Here is a 13,348-nt window from a genome sequence, read left to right on the forward strand (position 1 = left end):
ATGCCAGACTAACATCCGTGTCCTTCACGGTTCTAGAGAGTTCTGAATTAGAATACTCCAAGACTGAACTTCAGCGTATATAAAAGTCACATGGGCTTCATAGGCCCAAGAAGGATTCTAGGGTTCAGTTAGTTTAACCGGCACTTAGCACTCTAAAGCGCCCAATGGTTCTGCTCTAGGGAAAGAAGAAACAGACCATGCTCATGAAGCCCACACTCTGGTCAGGAAAACAAAGCCTGAACTTCCATAAAACGATGAGTGTCCAATATAGACAAGAACCTAATCACCTGCTGAGGAGACTGTGCTTGGGTGGACGGACTCCAATTTCTGGGCAGAAGGAAGACACAGCCCTCAACTCTATCCACCAAAATTAAGCTGGGACAAACGCACACACTGCACTTCAGAGATTTTCAACACCCTGGCTGACATAGCCACAAGGAGGGTAAGGCTTAGATTGTTCTGAAAAAACTGTTAGCTGCTTTTTGAAAAGGAGTGTAGAAGATTTACTTTATTACTGAGTTGGCAGAAATTATTAACTCAGAGGCCTGCTGTTAACAAAAATTCAAATACTCTAGAGGCTCGAATTGAGAACATAGAGACAACTTTCCTCTCAAGAACTCCTTTGTCAAGGAGATGGTCAGTTACTTTGTTAACTTTGCTAACTTCTCAGATTCTTGTGGATATTAGGTCAGCTGCCTGACATTGATTTTTCAAGCAAAAGCTAAGTTTGTTAACCATAATTGCATGCCCATAAAGGTAAGCATTACATGACACAATTCTCTGTCGCTTCTCTCAGAAGAGGTTTAATTTTAGTGTTGGCTCTTCAACACTGTCCCCATTTTTTTTTCCACGAGCATCTTAAATATGTGTCAACTAACTATCCCAAGGTGGAGTTCACAATTGGGCAAGGTAGAGAAAAGCAGCTGCGCGCCAGCAATGCCTTCTTGGAGATACCTGACTCTCGCCTGAGCCCAGGCAATGCCTTCTTGGAGCTACCTCACTCTCGCCTGAGCCCAGATCAATCCAGAGAAACTGCAGAATTCTGGTCGCACCACCTCCGCCAGTAACCTATTCTGCCATGGCTCCATTTCCTATATAGGGTTTGCTCCAAGCACACTCCTGTCAAAAGGTTCTAACAATGCTCACGGATTGTTACTGGTAATGGCGGCATTTAAAGGAGGCACTTTCTTCATAGCTCATATTCAGACACAGCTTCCCAATTCCATCCACCACACTTATATTAGAATTCTATGCACACCCATTAATGATGGAGTCCCCAAAACAAACCATATGAAATGTGAACCCCATGCCATGAAGACAACCATGGGCTTCTATGAATGTAACATATGTGCACATACTAAAATACAAAAACCTGAGATTTGTTTCCTTCTCCCTCTTCTGGCTAACCCCTCTTCCTCCTCTCCTTCCTCTCCCCCTAGGAACCCTTTAGATTACAGCCTTACACAACACTGGAACCCCTAAGGTCACTGCTCCACCTAATCTACAACATCGTGACCGCCTGTCAAAGCGACTCCTGATCCCAAAGCTCTCCTAGGTGGCATTAAGGATCAGTGCTAATATCTCAGCAACCTCTCAGGTTCTCCTGAAGGAAACAAGCATGTGGAATTCAAGAAGTTATACTCTGGACAAAAGATGGAAAAGTCACCAAGGTTACATTTCTCATGTCACTTGTTTTATCCTCTAATATTTCAATCTTGGGAACCGCGGCGGCACCAGTTACTGCAAAAAATTCGGACAGGTTTTATATACCTTGTGTCTACTCCATCCCCAAAGTCAAAACAAAAACGTATACATTTGTTAAAAACAATTACCACTTAGTTAATCTTAATGGGGCCTGAAGACTAGGGATAAGAGGATTACTTGTGATACAAAAATCAGAGTCTTACAAAGACCATAACTCCTCAATTTCTACCAAAATTGTACAAGCCAATGTGAATTACTCCAAAAATACCAAGCTTAAAGCATAATGCTAAAAGTAATTAGTCAAACTCACATAAGGGAAAACAAAAACGCTACAGTGAGAGAAATCTGAGTTACCTGGCCCAAGACAATTTTTTTCTTCGATCCCAGCATATTAAAAAGTGATCTCAATGGCCACTCCCTGGTCTCCCAACAAATGCAGGGGCTCACTTCATACCTGGATGCCACAACATCTTCCTATTGCTCAACCTGCTCCTGCCACAGGGGAAAATGACCCCTACTGCCAACAATCCCTTGGAAAAAATATGAAAACACCATGAGTCTTCCCCTACACACACGAAGGGGGGCAGAGGAGATCCCTCTGCAAACAGCAGCCTCGGTGGAGGGCGATCTGAGAAAGCTACAACCTGGGGTTAACCCTGACCATCTAGGTGACAAACCACCAAGCTGGGACGCTCAGGTAGGGGAAGGGAGAGCCGAAGGAAGGCTCTTGAAGGAACAGGAGACAAAATAATCACCTCTAATTCACACCAAAAAGCGGGGCTCTGGGTTGATCAGAGACGCAATGAGCATTTAGGCCCAGAAAGGTAACAGGAAGCATCCTTCCCTCCCCAAAATCATCTCCCGTCAGCAGCGATCCCAGAAGGGATCTGGCAAAGGCATGTCCACTCCCAGAACCAAGGGGGGACTCTCCAGGCGCCCTGGGCACCCGGCTAAGGGCAAAGTAACCGGCGGGGGGGGGGGGGGGTTCCCTCTGAAGCCAGGAAGGTGCTTCCAGCCGGGAGAAGAGGGAAGGAGGACTTCCCTGATCACCTAGAAGGCCGAGACACAGGCGGCACAGGCTCCCGAGTCATACCCCGGACACCAGTTGCTCCACAGTCTTTCTCCCTCCCCTCCCCCCACGCCGGGAGGACTTCCCGGGGGTCGCGAGTCCACGGGGAAGGGCAAGGCGGGTGAGCTCCGTCAGAAGCAGCAAGGGTCGTAGAGCTGGAGCGAGAAAGAAGGGAAAGCTCTGGCCTCAGCTCCCGTCTGCTCCCTCCGCCCAGGCCGCACGGAAGCCTCGGCCTCACGTACCGAGCGCCGCCAGACTGCCCGACCTGCCCCCGGCTCGGGCCCGTGGGGCGAGAGACCGGGATGGCAGCGGCCCTCGGGGGTCGGTGGGCGTCGGGCGGGTTCCCTGGAGCCCGGCGGGCGAGGGGCATTAGGGAGGGGGAGGGTCCCGGGCCCACGCGGCCTCCGTCCCGGCCCGCGCAGCGGGTACTTACGTTGCTCTGGGGGTCGATGGCCTGCAGCAGCCGGTCCCTGATCTGCTGCGGAGACGCCGGAGCCGCTGTCATTGCCTGGGCGAGGCGGGGGGGAGCGGCCGGGCCAGCGGGCGGGCGGGCTGAGGCGGGGGACGGGGGTCACTCACTCGCCGGCCTCCGGGAGCGGAGCCTCATGTTCCCCGCGGCGCCGGGGAAGGAGGGGGCGCGCGGGGTGGCGGAGAGGGGAGCCGGGGCTCGGGCCCGGGGCGCCACCGCCACCAGAGGAGGAGGAGGAGCCGCCGGAGCCGCCGCCGCTGCTGCCGCCGCCTCGAGAACCAAACTCCAGTGAGCTGCTCCCGCGCGGAGCACTCTGGGTAACCCGCGCCGCACGCAGCGTCGGCGCCACGCTGAGGAGGTTGGGAGATGGGGCGGGCGGAGACGCCGGGCCTGGGCGGGGCCGCGCGGGAGCCCCGCCCCCACACCTCCCACGCATGCGCGCGCATGCGCACTGGTCTACCGCCCCACCCCGCCCACCACCCGGCGGAGGGAGCCGTTGGGAGGCGGTTGGGCGGGGCAACGGCCGCCGCCGGGGGCCCCTCCCCCGGCTGGGCCGTGGGGAACTGAGGTTTCCGACGGAAACGCGCGGTGCGCGCCGAGTCCTTGAACCTGGGCGCTCCAGGCGGCCGCCTCAGGGTGGGGGGGCGGCGGGGTGGCGGAAGGTCTCCTTATTGGGGAGAAAAGCCTTCCCCGTACCGACGGAGGTGATGGGAGTCGCGGACGGGGGAAGCTGCCAAGTTTTCCGAGCCGGGGGTCCTCAGCCCCTTGATTGCCGTTCCTGGGGGCGAGGGAGACAAGTCCATGTTGTGATAATGTGCGCGGAAGGGTCATCTCGGGCGCCGGGGGCCGCTCCACCCTTACAGAGGGAGGGGGTGCAGGGCGGGGGTCTGCAGCGCTTGGCGTGCTGGGATCACGAAAACATGAGACCGCAAAGCGCCTCTCGGGGGAGCCGTCACGCCAGCTTTGGGGAAAGCCCAAAAGCCAGCCCCGTGAGCCCACCGACCCCAGGGTTGCAAACCTGTGTCGACGCCAGGGTTTCTCATCCTGGGCACCAATGACATTTGGGGCTGGATCACTGTTGCAGGGGCTGTCTTGCGCATTTTAGGATATTCAGCATCCTGGGTCTCTACCCACTAAACGCCAGTAGCACTTTCCCCTCCAGTCAGGTCAACCAAAAATGCCCAGTCATTGCCAGATGTCCCATGTCGGGCAGAACGTCCCCTGTTGAAAACCACTGGTTTAAAAGACCCACCCTGCTTTGCGTGGAGGTGCTGGAAAACTGAAACCCTCATTCTCTGAACAAAACCTTTCACAAAAGGAGGGAATTGAGGCCCAAGGTCACCCAGAGTTCTAGGTCAAACCCATAATTGTTAAATGTCAAGCCTAAGGTGCCTCCTTCCCCACCCCCACCTTACTGCCCTCTTCTACTGCTCTGCTCCCTCTGGAAGCCCTGTTAGGAATACTGTTATGAGAAGGGGTGAGAAGGCAGGCTGAGTGGATTATTAGCTGCAGCCTCCGGAGAAATCTAGGAAGACCTAGATTTAAAACAGGAGGGAGGCAGCTGATGAGAACCACACGCGCGCCTTGGATCTGTGCTACACCTGTTAGTCTTGCATTTGTCATGCTTCTGGGAAGCGTTTTTATTTGCAAAAACGGCTGTTTCTGCACGTGGTTGTGGCTGCTTCCTTCTGGACATGTGAAAAGTTTTACATCACACTTGTAGGAGAAAATAAACATGGGCAAAATACTTTAATTTACTCACTCACTCTCCTAGAATGAGGTGCTTTGTGTACATGGTCCAGGTTGGAAACCAGCCCATTTGGAGATACTCTTTATCTCACTTTAGATAAGCAAAATAAACAAGCTCTCCCCCAAGCATATTCTGGTCCTGCCTTTCTTTTAATTTCTAACTCAGACGTTCAAGATCTTATTTTTTTAATCAAGGATCACATAGAAGTAATTTGTTTTGCATGGGTCAGGTTGTTTAAGAAAGATTTGGAAAGCACTCAACTTACCTGCTCTTTTTAAACTAAGAAGCAACATTAAGATGACTGAGTTCTGCATGGCCAGCTGTATACACATACCCAGACATAGGTATGCAGTTCAGCTCCATAGATGTGGCACAAAGTGGGGCTCCATAAATATTTAACAAATGAGTATTAAATATACTGTATAGACATTAGGATGCACATAGACACAGATGCATATATCCATCTCTCTCTATAGAGAGAGATAGATAAATATATCTAACACTGTGTCTACATGTGTGCCCTGAAAGTGTGGGCACTAGAACGTAGCTTTATTTCACATTTAACATATATATGTAGTGGTAAAAATTAAATCAGATCGGCATTCAGTGGGAGTCTTGAAAACGTTAGCTTCTCTTAGATCCAGGATAAATAACTGCAGTTCACCTGGCAAGACCTTCTGCTTCAAGGAAGAGATACTTGAAATGGCACCTATCAGTTATACAAAGGTGGGGCTCAAGGTAAATCCTCTTGTTGTAATGGTTCTTCCCCAGCAACGTGCCCTTTAAATTAGCTAGGTCCAGAGAACATCCACCCCCCCATCCTGAAAGGACCAGATATTTTGTCCCTGAAAAGGCTGTCTTACCTCCTAGTGAGGTGGCCCCCCAAAAGGTAAGAGGCTCCGAGTCCATGACTTGGCTCTTGCCATGGAAGTGGCAGGAAGGTAGTTTTAGGAGCCTGAGTGCAGAGCACCCTCAGCAGGCTTGGCAGTGAGGGTGTGGGCTCGTTCTCCCTCAATGAACTGCAGTGGCTCAAGCCCAATAGGCAAGGGCATCACAGAAGGAAGCTGTGAGCAGGCCAGCTCCCACAACTGCTTAGGACCAGTCTTCAACAGCGACACTACATGGTGGCAAGGAGCAACAGCAGGGACCCACCAGGCAGGCTCATTCATTCAGAAAGTGAAAGGCAGCTGTGACCCTTTAGACACCTACACCCCTGGGAGTTGGGCAATTCAAAGGCGAGAAAGTGACTGGACGTACCCCAATAAAGTATGTGAGGGCTTCGATGACTAATAGGAAAAATGAACGTGAGCAAACCACCACCCCACTTTGACCGATTTGTTTGCTCTGAATTTAACATCTGGTGGGAATTTTTTAAAAACACTCTCATATATTAACTCATTCAACCCTATTGATCATCTCAGATGTACCCAGAAATGAGTTTCAGAGTTCCGCTTGGCTCTGCAGCAAGTCCTATTTATTCTAAAAGCGAAAAAAATTTCAATTGGTTTTGAATAGCCCCTGAAACGTCACTGCTTTTAGGAAGGGCTCCAAAGACAGACAAGAGAACTCAAAATAATTTTACTGTGTCTTCAAGCAGGGGGATACAAAGGCACATTAAAAGGCACAAAGCCTGCTCCTGAGGATCTAGTTCTGAAGTTTCCAAGCACTGGAAACAGGTTGGGAGCCCAGTAAGACGCTGCTGTAAACTGTATTGTCCAAGCAGTGCAGGTGCACCAAGGAGGGCAAAGCCACTCTGGAGCCAGGAGTACCAAGAAAGATCTTTGACAGCATTTCCATATGTTCATACCCTTTGCCCCAGTATTTCCCAACTTCCAGAAATTTATCCAAAGAAAGCAATCAGATGCAGACAAACGTGTACATACGGGGAAGTAGACAGCAGCATCATTTATAAGGACAAACGATTGGAAGCAACCCAAGTGTTCAGGAAAAGGAAAGTACATAAATAAATTAGGGAGTCGATTTGTGCAAACGGGAAGGTTATGGCCCGGAAGGGACCACAGGATTCTGTAATTCCACCTGGGTAGTGGTCTTGTCTTATGGGTGTACACAACATGTAGAAATTCACAAAGCTGGACATTATGCTTCAGAAATACATAAATAAAAAGGATCTAGATATAGACAGACAGATGATAATCTTAACCATTGAAATCAGTATTGAACAACACAGAATGCTCCCAATTTCATACTAAATGTTAAAATGCAGTATATAAACCATATACATTATGATCTTAATTTTGGTTTTATAAAAATATGTCTACTTAATGCACCTGATGCACAGAAAAAATACTGGAGGGAAAGCAGCCAAAATATTTACAGTAGTTATCACTGACAGGCAGGATAACAGGTGATTTTTCTTCTGACAGTCGTCCCTGAAGTTCCACATTTGCTAGAATGAACACATGGCGCTGCCTCCTCTTCTCATCCAGTGCTGGGAGTTATTCTGACCTCTAGTAGCCTCTAGTTGTCATCTTCTGACTTGGATACTGCTAATCTGAAGTGTGCCCATAATCTCCAAAATCCTGAACAGGGATTTGCTATCAGGCCTACTGATGGATGTCCATCTAAGTCCTAACAGTCTGTGTTTTACCTACTGCCCCAGTTTTGTATTATTCTTAGTAATAAAGAGAATAACATTTATTGAGTACCTACTACGTGTCAGGTTGCATGCTGAGGGCTTTACCTGAGGACCCAGATGAACCCCTCTGGGCAGGGCGGTCAGGCCCTTGTCAGCCTCTCCTCTTGACTCGGGGGGTAGGGGGGGGTGGCTACAATTTGCTTTAGAGAATGCAGTGGAACCATGCTCTGCCTGATCCAGATTGAAGCTTCAAGAAGGCCTAGCCGTTACCACCCAACTCAGCAAATCCACTCCTATCAATCTCGCCAAGAAAAGTGAACACCTACACTCAGAGATTTGTACAGGCAAATGTCCACAGCAGGACTATTAATAGGTGCAAGGTACAAACACCAGACGTCCATCAACTGGTGCACAGATGAATGAAATGTACATTCACAGGCTGGAATAGTATTCGGCCATAAGGAATGAGAAGAAATGAAAGAGAAAGAGCAGCAGCCTGGCAACATCCACCTTTGAAGACCTGGGGGCAGGGAGTTACCACGTCAGAATCTAGTGACAGTGCTGTAGGGCCACTCAGAAAGAGGTGGTGGCCCCACGCCTCTGTGAAGGAGAACAAGGTTCCCGGTGACAGAGAACGCCGAGCCCCATATGCCTAACCCCAGCAGGCTGGGATGCCCTGGGTGAGGTACCAGGCATGAGAGCTGAGAAGCCCTTAGGGCTCAGAGCCAGCCCCACTTTGCCCCATCCAATTTCCTGCCCACAGAACTGTGACTCAATAATAGAGGTTTTAAGCCACTTGGTACTGGGGTCATTTGTTACTCAGTGCTAGCTAACAGAGACGCAGTTGCTAACATCCTCAAGTGACACACGAGGAAGACCCCGAGGTCAGACAGTGAGGAGACACCCACGGCCCCTTCGCCCCCAATGGTACAGCTGGGATTTCAGGCTGGATCCTTCTGATTCTGGACGATGCTCTCCCACTCTCATGGCTCCTTAACTCCTGGGCTCCTCCCACTTGGTGTTTGTCTTTGGCCATGTGTCCCCTCTGTTTCTGTCCTCTCCTGAACCCGTGCCCTGTCCCAACCTTCTCGCCTGCTGACAGTTCTCTCCTCCGATCTGCAGCACACACATGTCCAGGCAGCTTATTTTCTTTTAAGCTTTAATTATCTCCTTTATTATGCTGACCTTCAGCTAAGTACCGGGTAATGAATTATCATACATAAAAACAACACAGTGCACATCATCTTAACACACACACATACACACAAAGAAAATAAAGGATCACTCTGTCTCTCTTTTGATTCCACTTACCCCACTGTGGCCCATGCTTTTTTTCCTAGTAGCTACGGGAACATTCCTATCAATCTCTTTCATTTACACTTAATTTTCAGAAGACTTACCAGGTAATACGGTTGGGAAACTGTAAAAGCAATTTTGTCTGTTTTTGGTTTGTAGTCATAAAACTATTCTTCTTGCCTTTTTTTTTAAAGACCTCCAAAAACTTGCTAAAGTAGTGTTTTTGAAATGTTCAAATAATCTCGTCATTCAATCAAGTGATCTAAATCATTGTTAGATTAGAGGCTATTATTTTGCTTAATGAATTTTTATGCTCACATACTAACCCCTTATGAAGCAAAGAAATAAAATCAGGAACTGTTCTAATTCTCTAGTGAATGACTTTGATAAACATTTTATTTAAACATCTCCAGAAATAAGATAATCCTTTCTTCCTCAGTAAAGGAATTGCAGGATAAAGTATCAATCTCTTGTAGCTTTTTCTGCTCCAGACAGCTCTCCTGCTGACAGGGTTTGGATCTTGTCCCCTGCTCTAAAAACTCAGGGGCCTCCCACTTCATCTCAATTAAGCCTTTGGCCTTGTGAGGCCCCCTTGTCACACACCACACATGGCACACATACACACTGCCCATGTTCCTGGCCAGCCTTATTCCTCACCATCCCTAGGAGTGGGTTTCCTCCCCGCCATCACACTGCTGACTTCACTAGCCAACCAGGTGACCTGGTCCTTGTTCCTCAGAGGAGGGATCTGGCTAAAGTCATGTGACTGGATTTTGGGCAGGATGACGACTCTGGCCCACAGCTCAGGGTTCCCAGACTGGCAGAGAGAACACATGAACCAAACCAGGTACAAGCCATTTCCCCAAGGAGCAGACCAGGGCCAAGGGACTGATGTCAAAAAGCCACCAGGAGCTGACAGAAGCAGACAGGAGCCACAGTAAAAGGTCCCCAACTGGCCAATGGAAATGTCCCAGACACAAAGGCTGTGTTGTAGCCTCAACACAGAAAGTGACGTGAAGAGAGGTGATATGATCCAGAAAGTATTTCCTACAAACACTACAGGCTACACGGAGAGAAGTGTCAGCTCCTGGCAACACTGGGTCCGAAGCCATCAGGGTCGCAGACAGAGAAACTGATGCACAAATAGGAGGAACGACCTGTCCCCAACATCGCTGGCAAGTGAGGGACATGGTGGGGACTCAGATCACAGGCCCACGAACCCCTCCCCATTCCCAAACCCCACAGCTCCAAAAGTCCAAAGAATTTCTTTAACTTTGCATCAGACCCATTTGGTTGGCAAAGCTCGTCCGAGGCCGTTCAGTCTCTGCTGGCCCAGCTCTGTTGTGAACGTTAGGCTGTGTTACTTTAGCAATATTACTCTCTGATGAGTGAGCGCTAGCCCAGATGCCTCGGGGCGTCGTGGCATATACAGCACATGCTGCTGGAAAGCAAGAGAAGTTCTGAATTTGGAACTGGCTCTGGTGCCCCAGGCTTCTGGACAGGTCTCCCAGGTGTGCTGGGCACGAGCCACATGCTTTCGTAATCCACGCCAGCAAACGGGTGGTAGAGCCCAAATAAAGGTGTTCGGGTGGGAGTGCGGCAGCATCGGAGAAGAGTCGGGGGACCAGGCTTTCGTGCCAGCTCTGCTGATGACCCCGGGGACTTTGGACAAGTCCCTTCCCTGGACTGGCCTCAATTTCCTCATCGGGAAACATGGGATGGCAGCAATACTTTGGTCACCCCTTGTTGTGCCGAAACATAAAGGTTATGCGTGAAAGCCCTGGCACGAGGACTTTGACTTCTGTTCATGTAGGAAGAGATAAAGGGCAGTTCAAGAAAGAACCCCAGGGGCGCCTGGGTGGCTCAGTTGGTTAGGTGTCTGCCTTCACCTCGGGTCGTGATCCCGGGGTCCTGGGATGGAGCCCCACATCAGGCTCCCTGTAGAGCCTCTCCCTCTGCCTGCCGCTCCCCCGACTTGTGCTCTGTCAAATAAACTAAATCTTTAAAAAAAAAAAAAAAAATCCTGCCTCTAACAGCACACACACCAGACACCACACACCAGCTCCACACACAGTGTGTGTAACACACAATGCACTGCACATGGACACACGGACACACTGCACACCACCTGCACTTCACGCACAATCTCAGGCACACACCACAGCTCCTAGAGCACATCACATGTGTGCGGTGCACACATCATACACCACACACAACACACAGGCCACAAACTCAGCTGACACATGCCATATGCATAGCCCATGTCACACATACTTGTGCACACACGACTCTCTTACACACACACACACACACACACACACACACATATATGCACAAGACCAAGCCATTTATCAAAATTCCTCCTGGCCTTTCCTGAACGTGCAGTGTGCTCTCCTAGGTGGCTGAGGCCCACGGACTCCCAAGTGAGAGTAAAATCTTCATGCAAAGCGGTAAAACCAGGGAACCATGTGTCCCCCAACTGCACCCCCCACCCCCACCATGGCCGGGGCTCCCTCGCCACATCACCCTGGCAACTACATAGTTCATTTGTCTTAACATGAATCTCAGAACTGGATGATTGCACCAAACCACTTGGATGAGATTTTCTTCTCTCACTCAGTAAAGTGTCACAAAGAGAGTTCAGGAGACATGAGCAAGCAAATACCCTATTTGGAAAGGGTCTGACCGACAGACAGCCCATCTAAATGGAGCTGCCGCCCGCCCTGAGAACATCCCAAGCTCTGCTGAATTCCCAGCTCGTGGAAGAGAAGTACGGAAAAGGACAAATGTTCCAGAAGCTCTGTTTGTGCCTTTTTCCTTTTTAACCTCAAGACGTGGTGGTGGTGGTTTTCCTCACATTTCCTAGATCCTCTGATGCTTCCATCTTTGTGTATTTTTCTTCTTTCCTGATTACAAGAGTAATAGATGTTTGGTGTGGATGATCAGTCAAGTACAGCAAAGTATAAAATAAGATTTAAAAAACCACTGCCTGATGCGTACATGGGAAACCACAACACTAGTCTACCTTTTTGTGTGTTTACAATTTTCCGTAAGAAAGTTAAAGATGGGGCGCCTGGGTCGCTCAGTCAGTTAAGAGACTGCCTTTGGCTCAGGTCATGATCCCAGGTGCTGGGATTGACCCCCGCATCGGGCTCCCTGCAGCAGGGAGTCTGCTTCTCCCTCTCTCTCTGCCCTTCCCCGCTGCTCGTGCTCACCCACTCTCTCTCTCTCTTGCAAATAGATAAATAAAATCTTAAAATAAAAAAGGAAAGTAAGTTAAGGATGGAAAAAGAGTCACACAGCAAGCAAGGCCTGGTCGGATGTGTGCGGTCTCCGGCTGTTTTCATGCTACAAAAAGCAGAGTTGCCCAGCTGAGTAAGAGGCTGTGCGGTCCACAAAGCCAAAAGTATTTACTGTCTGGCCCTGTGTTAGGCCGAATAACATCACCCCACCCCCAAACATATCCTGGCCATAATTCTTGGAACCTGTAAATAAATGATGATACATGGCAAGAGAGAACCGAGGTTGCAGGTAGAAGTAAGGGTGCTCGTCAGCTGACCTCAAGATAGGAAGATGATTCTGGATGATCCCAGTGGGTGGGCCCAATGTAATCACAAGGGTCCTGTAACGGGGAAGAAGCAAGCAGAAGCAGATGGCATTATGACAAAGACCTGTGCACCCACTGCTGGCTCGGAAGGTAGAGGGAGGGGCCATGAACCAGGAATGTGGACAGCTTCTAGAAGTGGCAAAAAAGCAAGGAAAACAGATTCTCCTCTAGAGCCTCCAGAAGAAACCAGCTCTGCCAACACCTTGATTTTAGCCCAGTGAGACCCATTTTGGACCTCTGACCTCCAGAACTGTAAGATAATCAATCTGTGTTATTTTAAGCCATGAAGCTTGCGGGCATTCGTCACAGGAGCCACAGGGCAACTTAACCCATGCAGGCCCCTGACAAGGAAAGCTTACCATTCATTCTCTCTCTCGGAGGCAGTGCTGCCCAATGAGAGGTGTCTGCCATGAAATGCACTTGAAATGTACTCGTGACTTGGGGGCTGGGGTTTTAATTTTAGTTACCTGGCAGGGAAACTGAAATAGCCATGTCTGGCTAGTGGCTACTGAACAGACAGGCTCGTTACTCAAAGTGTGGTTCGGGAACCAGCAGCATGGACATCACCTGGGAGCTGGTTGAAATGCAGAACCGCAGCCTGCGCCGCCCGCCTACTATGGCAAATCCACACTTTGCCAAGACCCCTAGGGGATTCGTGGGGACACCAAGGTCTGAGATGCAACGGTCGAAGCCGTCACCCCCCTTCCACACAAATACTTCACTACGAAACATTAGGAAGCAAAATCCCTCTGTACCGGATGTCAAGGTCAGCTTTCCTAGACCACAGGGAGTCCTTTGAAGTTTTTAATGCCTCGAAGCATACTATTAGCCAAGGACATGAACTTCCAGCTACTGAG

At 49.7% G+C, this 13,348-nt stretch overlaps 1 protein-coding gene across 1 annotated transcript in view; it reads right to left on the reverse strand.

The window, feature by feature from the left end:
• MED26 (mediator complex subunit 26) overlaps positions 1–3,544 on the reverse strand; it is a 53,142-nt gene extending 49,598 nt beyond the window's left edge. The window contains exon 1 of the mRNA XM_025885189.2: positions 3,207–3,544. Coding sequence (XP_025740974.1) covers positions 3,207–3,278 — 72 coding nt within the window. The 5' untranslated portion in view covers positions 3,279–3,544. The remainder of the gene's footprint in view (positions 1–3,206) is intronic.
• Positions 3,545–13,348: the final 9,804 nt, after the last annotated feature.

Source organism: Callorhinus ursinus, unplaced genomic scaffold (genome assembly GCF_003265705.2).
Source record: "Callorhinus ursinus isolate GAN/ISIS: 27379988/994484 unplaced genomic scaffold, GSC_fseal_2.0 scaffold15, whole genome shotgun sequence".
In the NCBI taxonomy this organism is placed as follows: domain Eukaryota; kingdom Metazoa; phylum Chordata; class Mammalia; order Carnivora; family Otariidae; genus Callorhinus; species Callorhinus ursinus.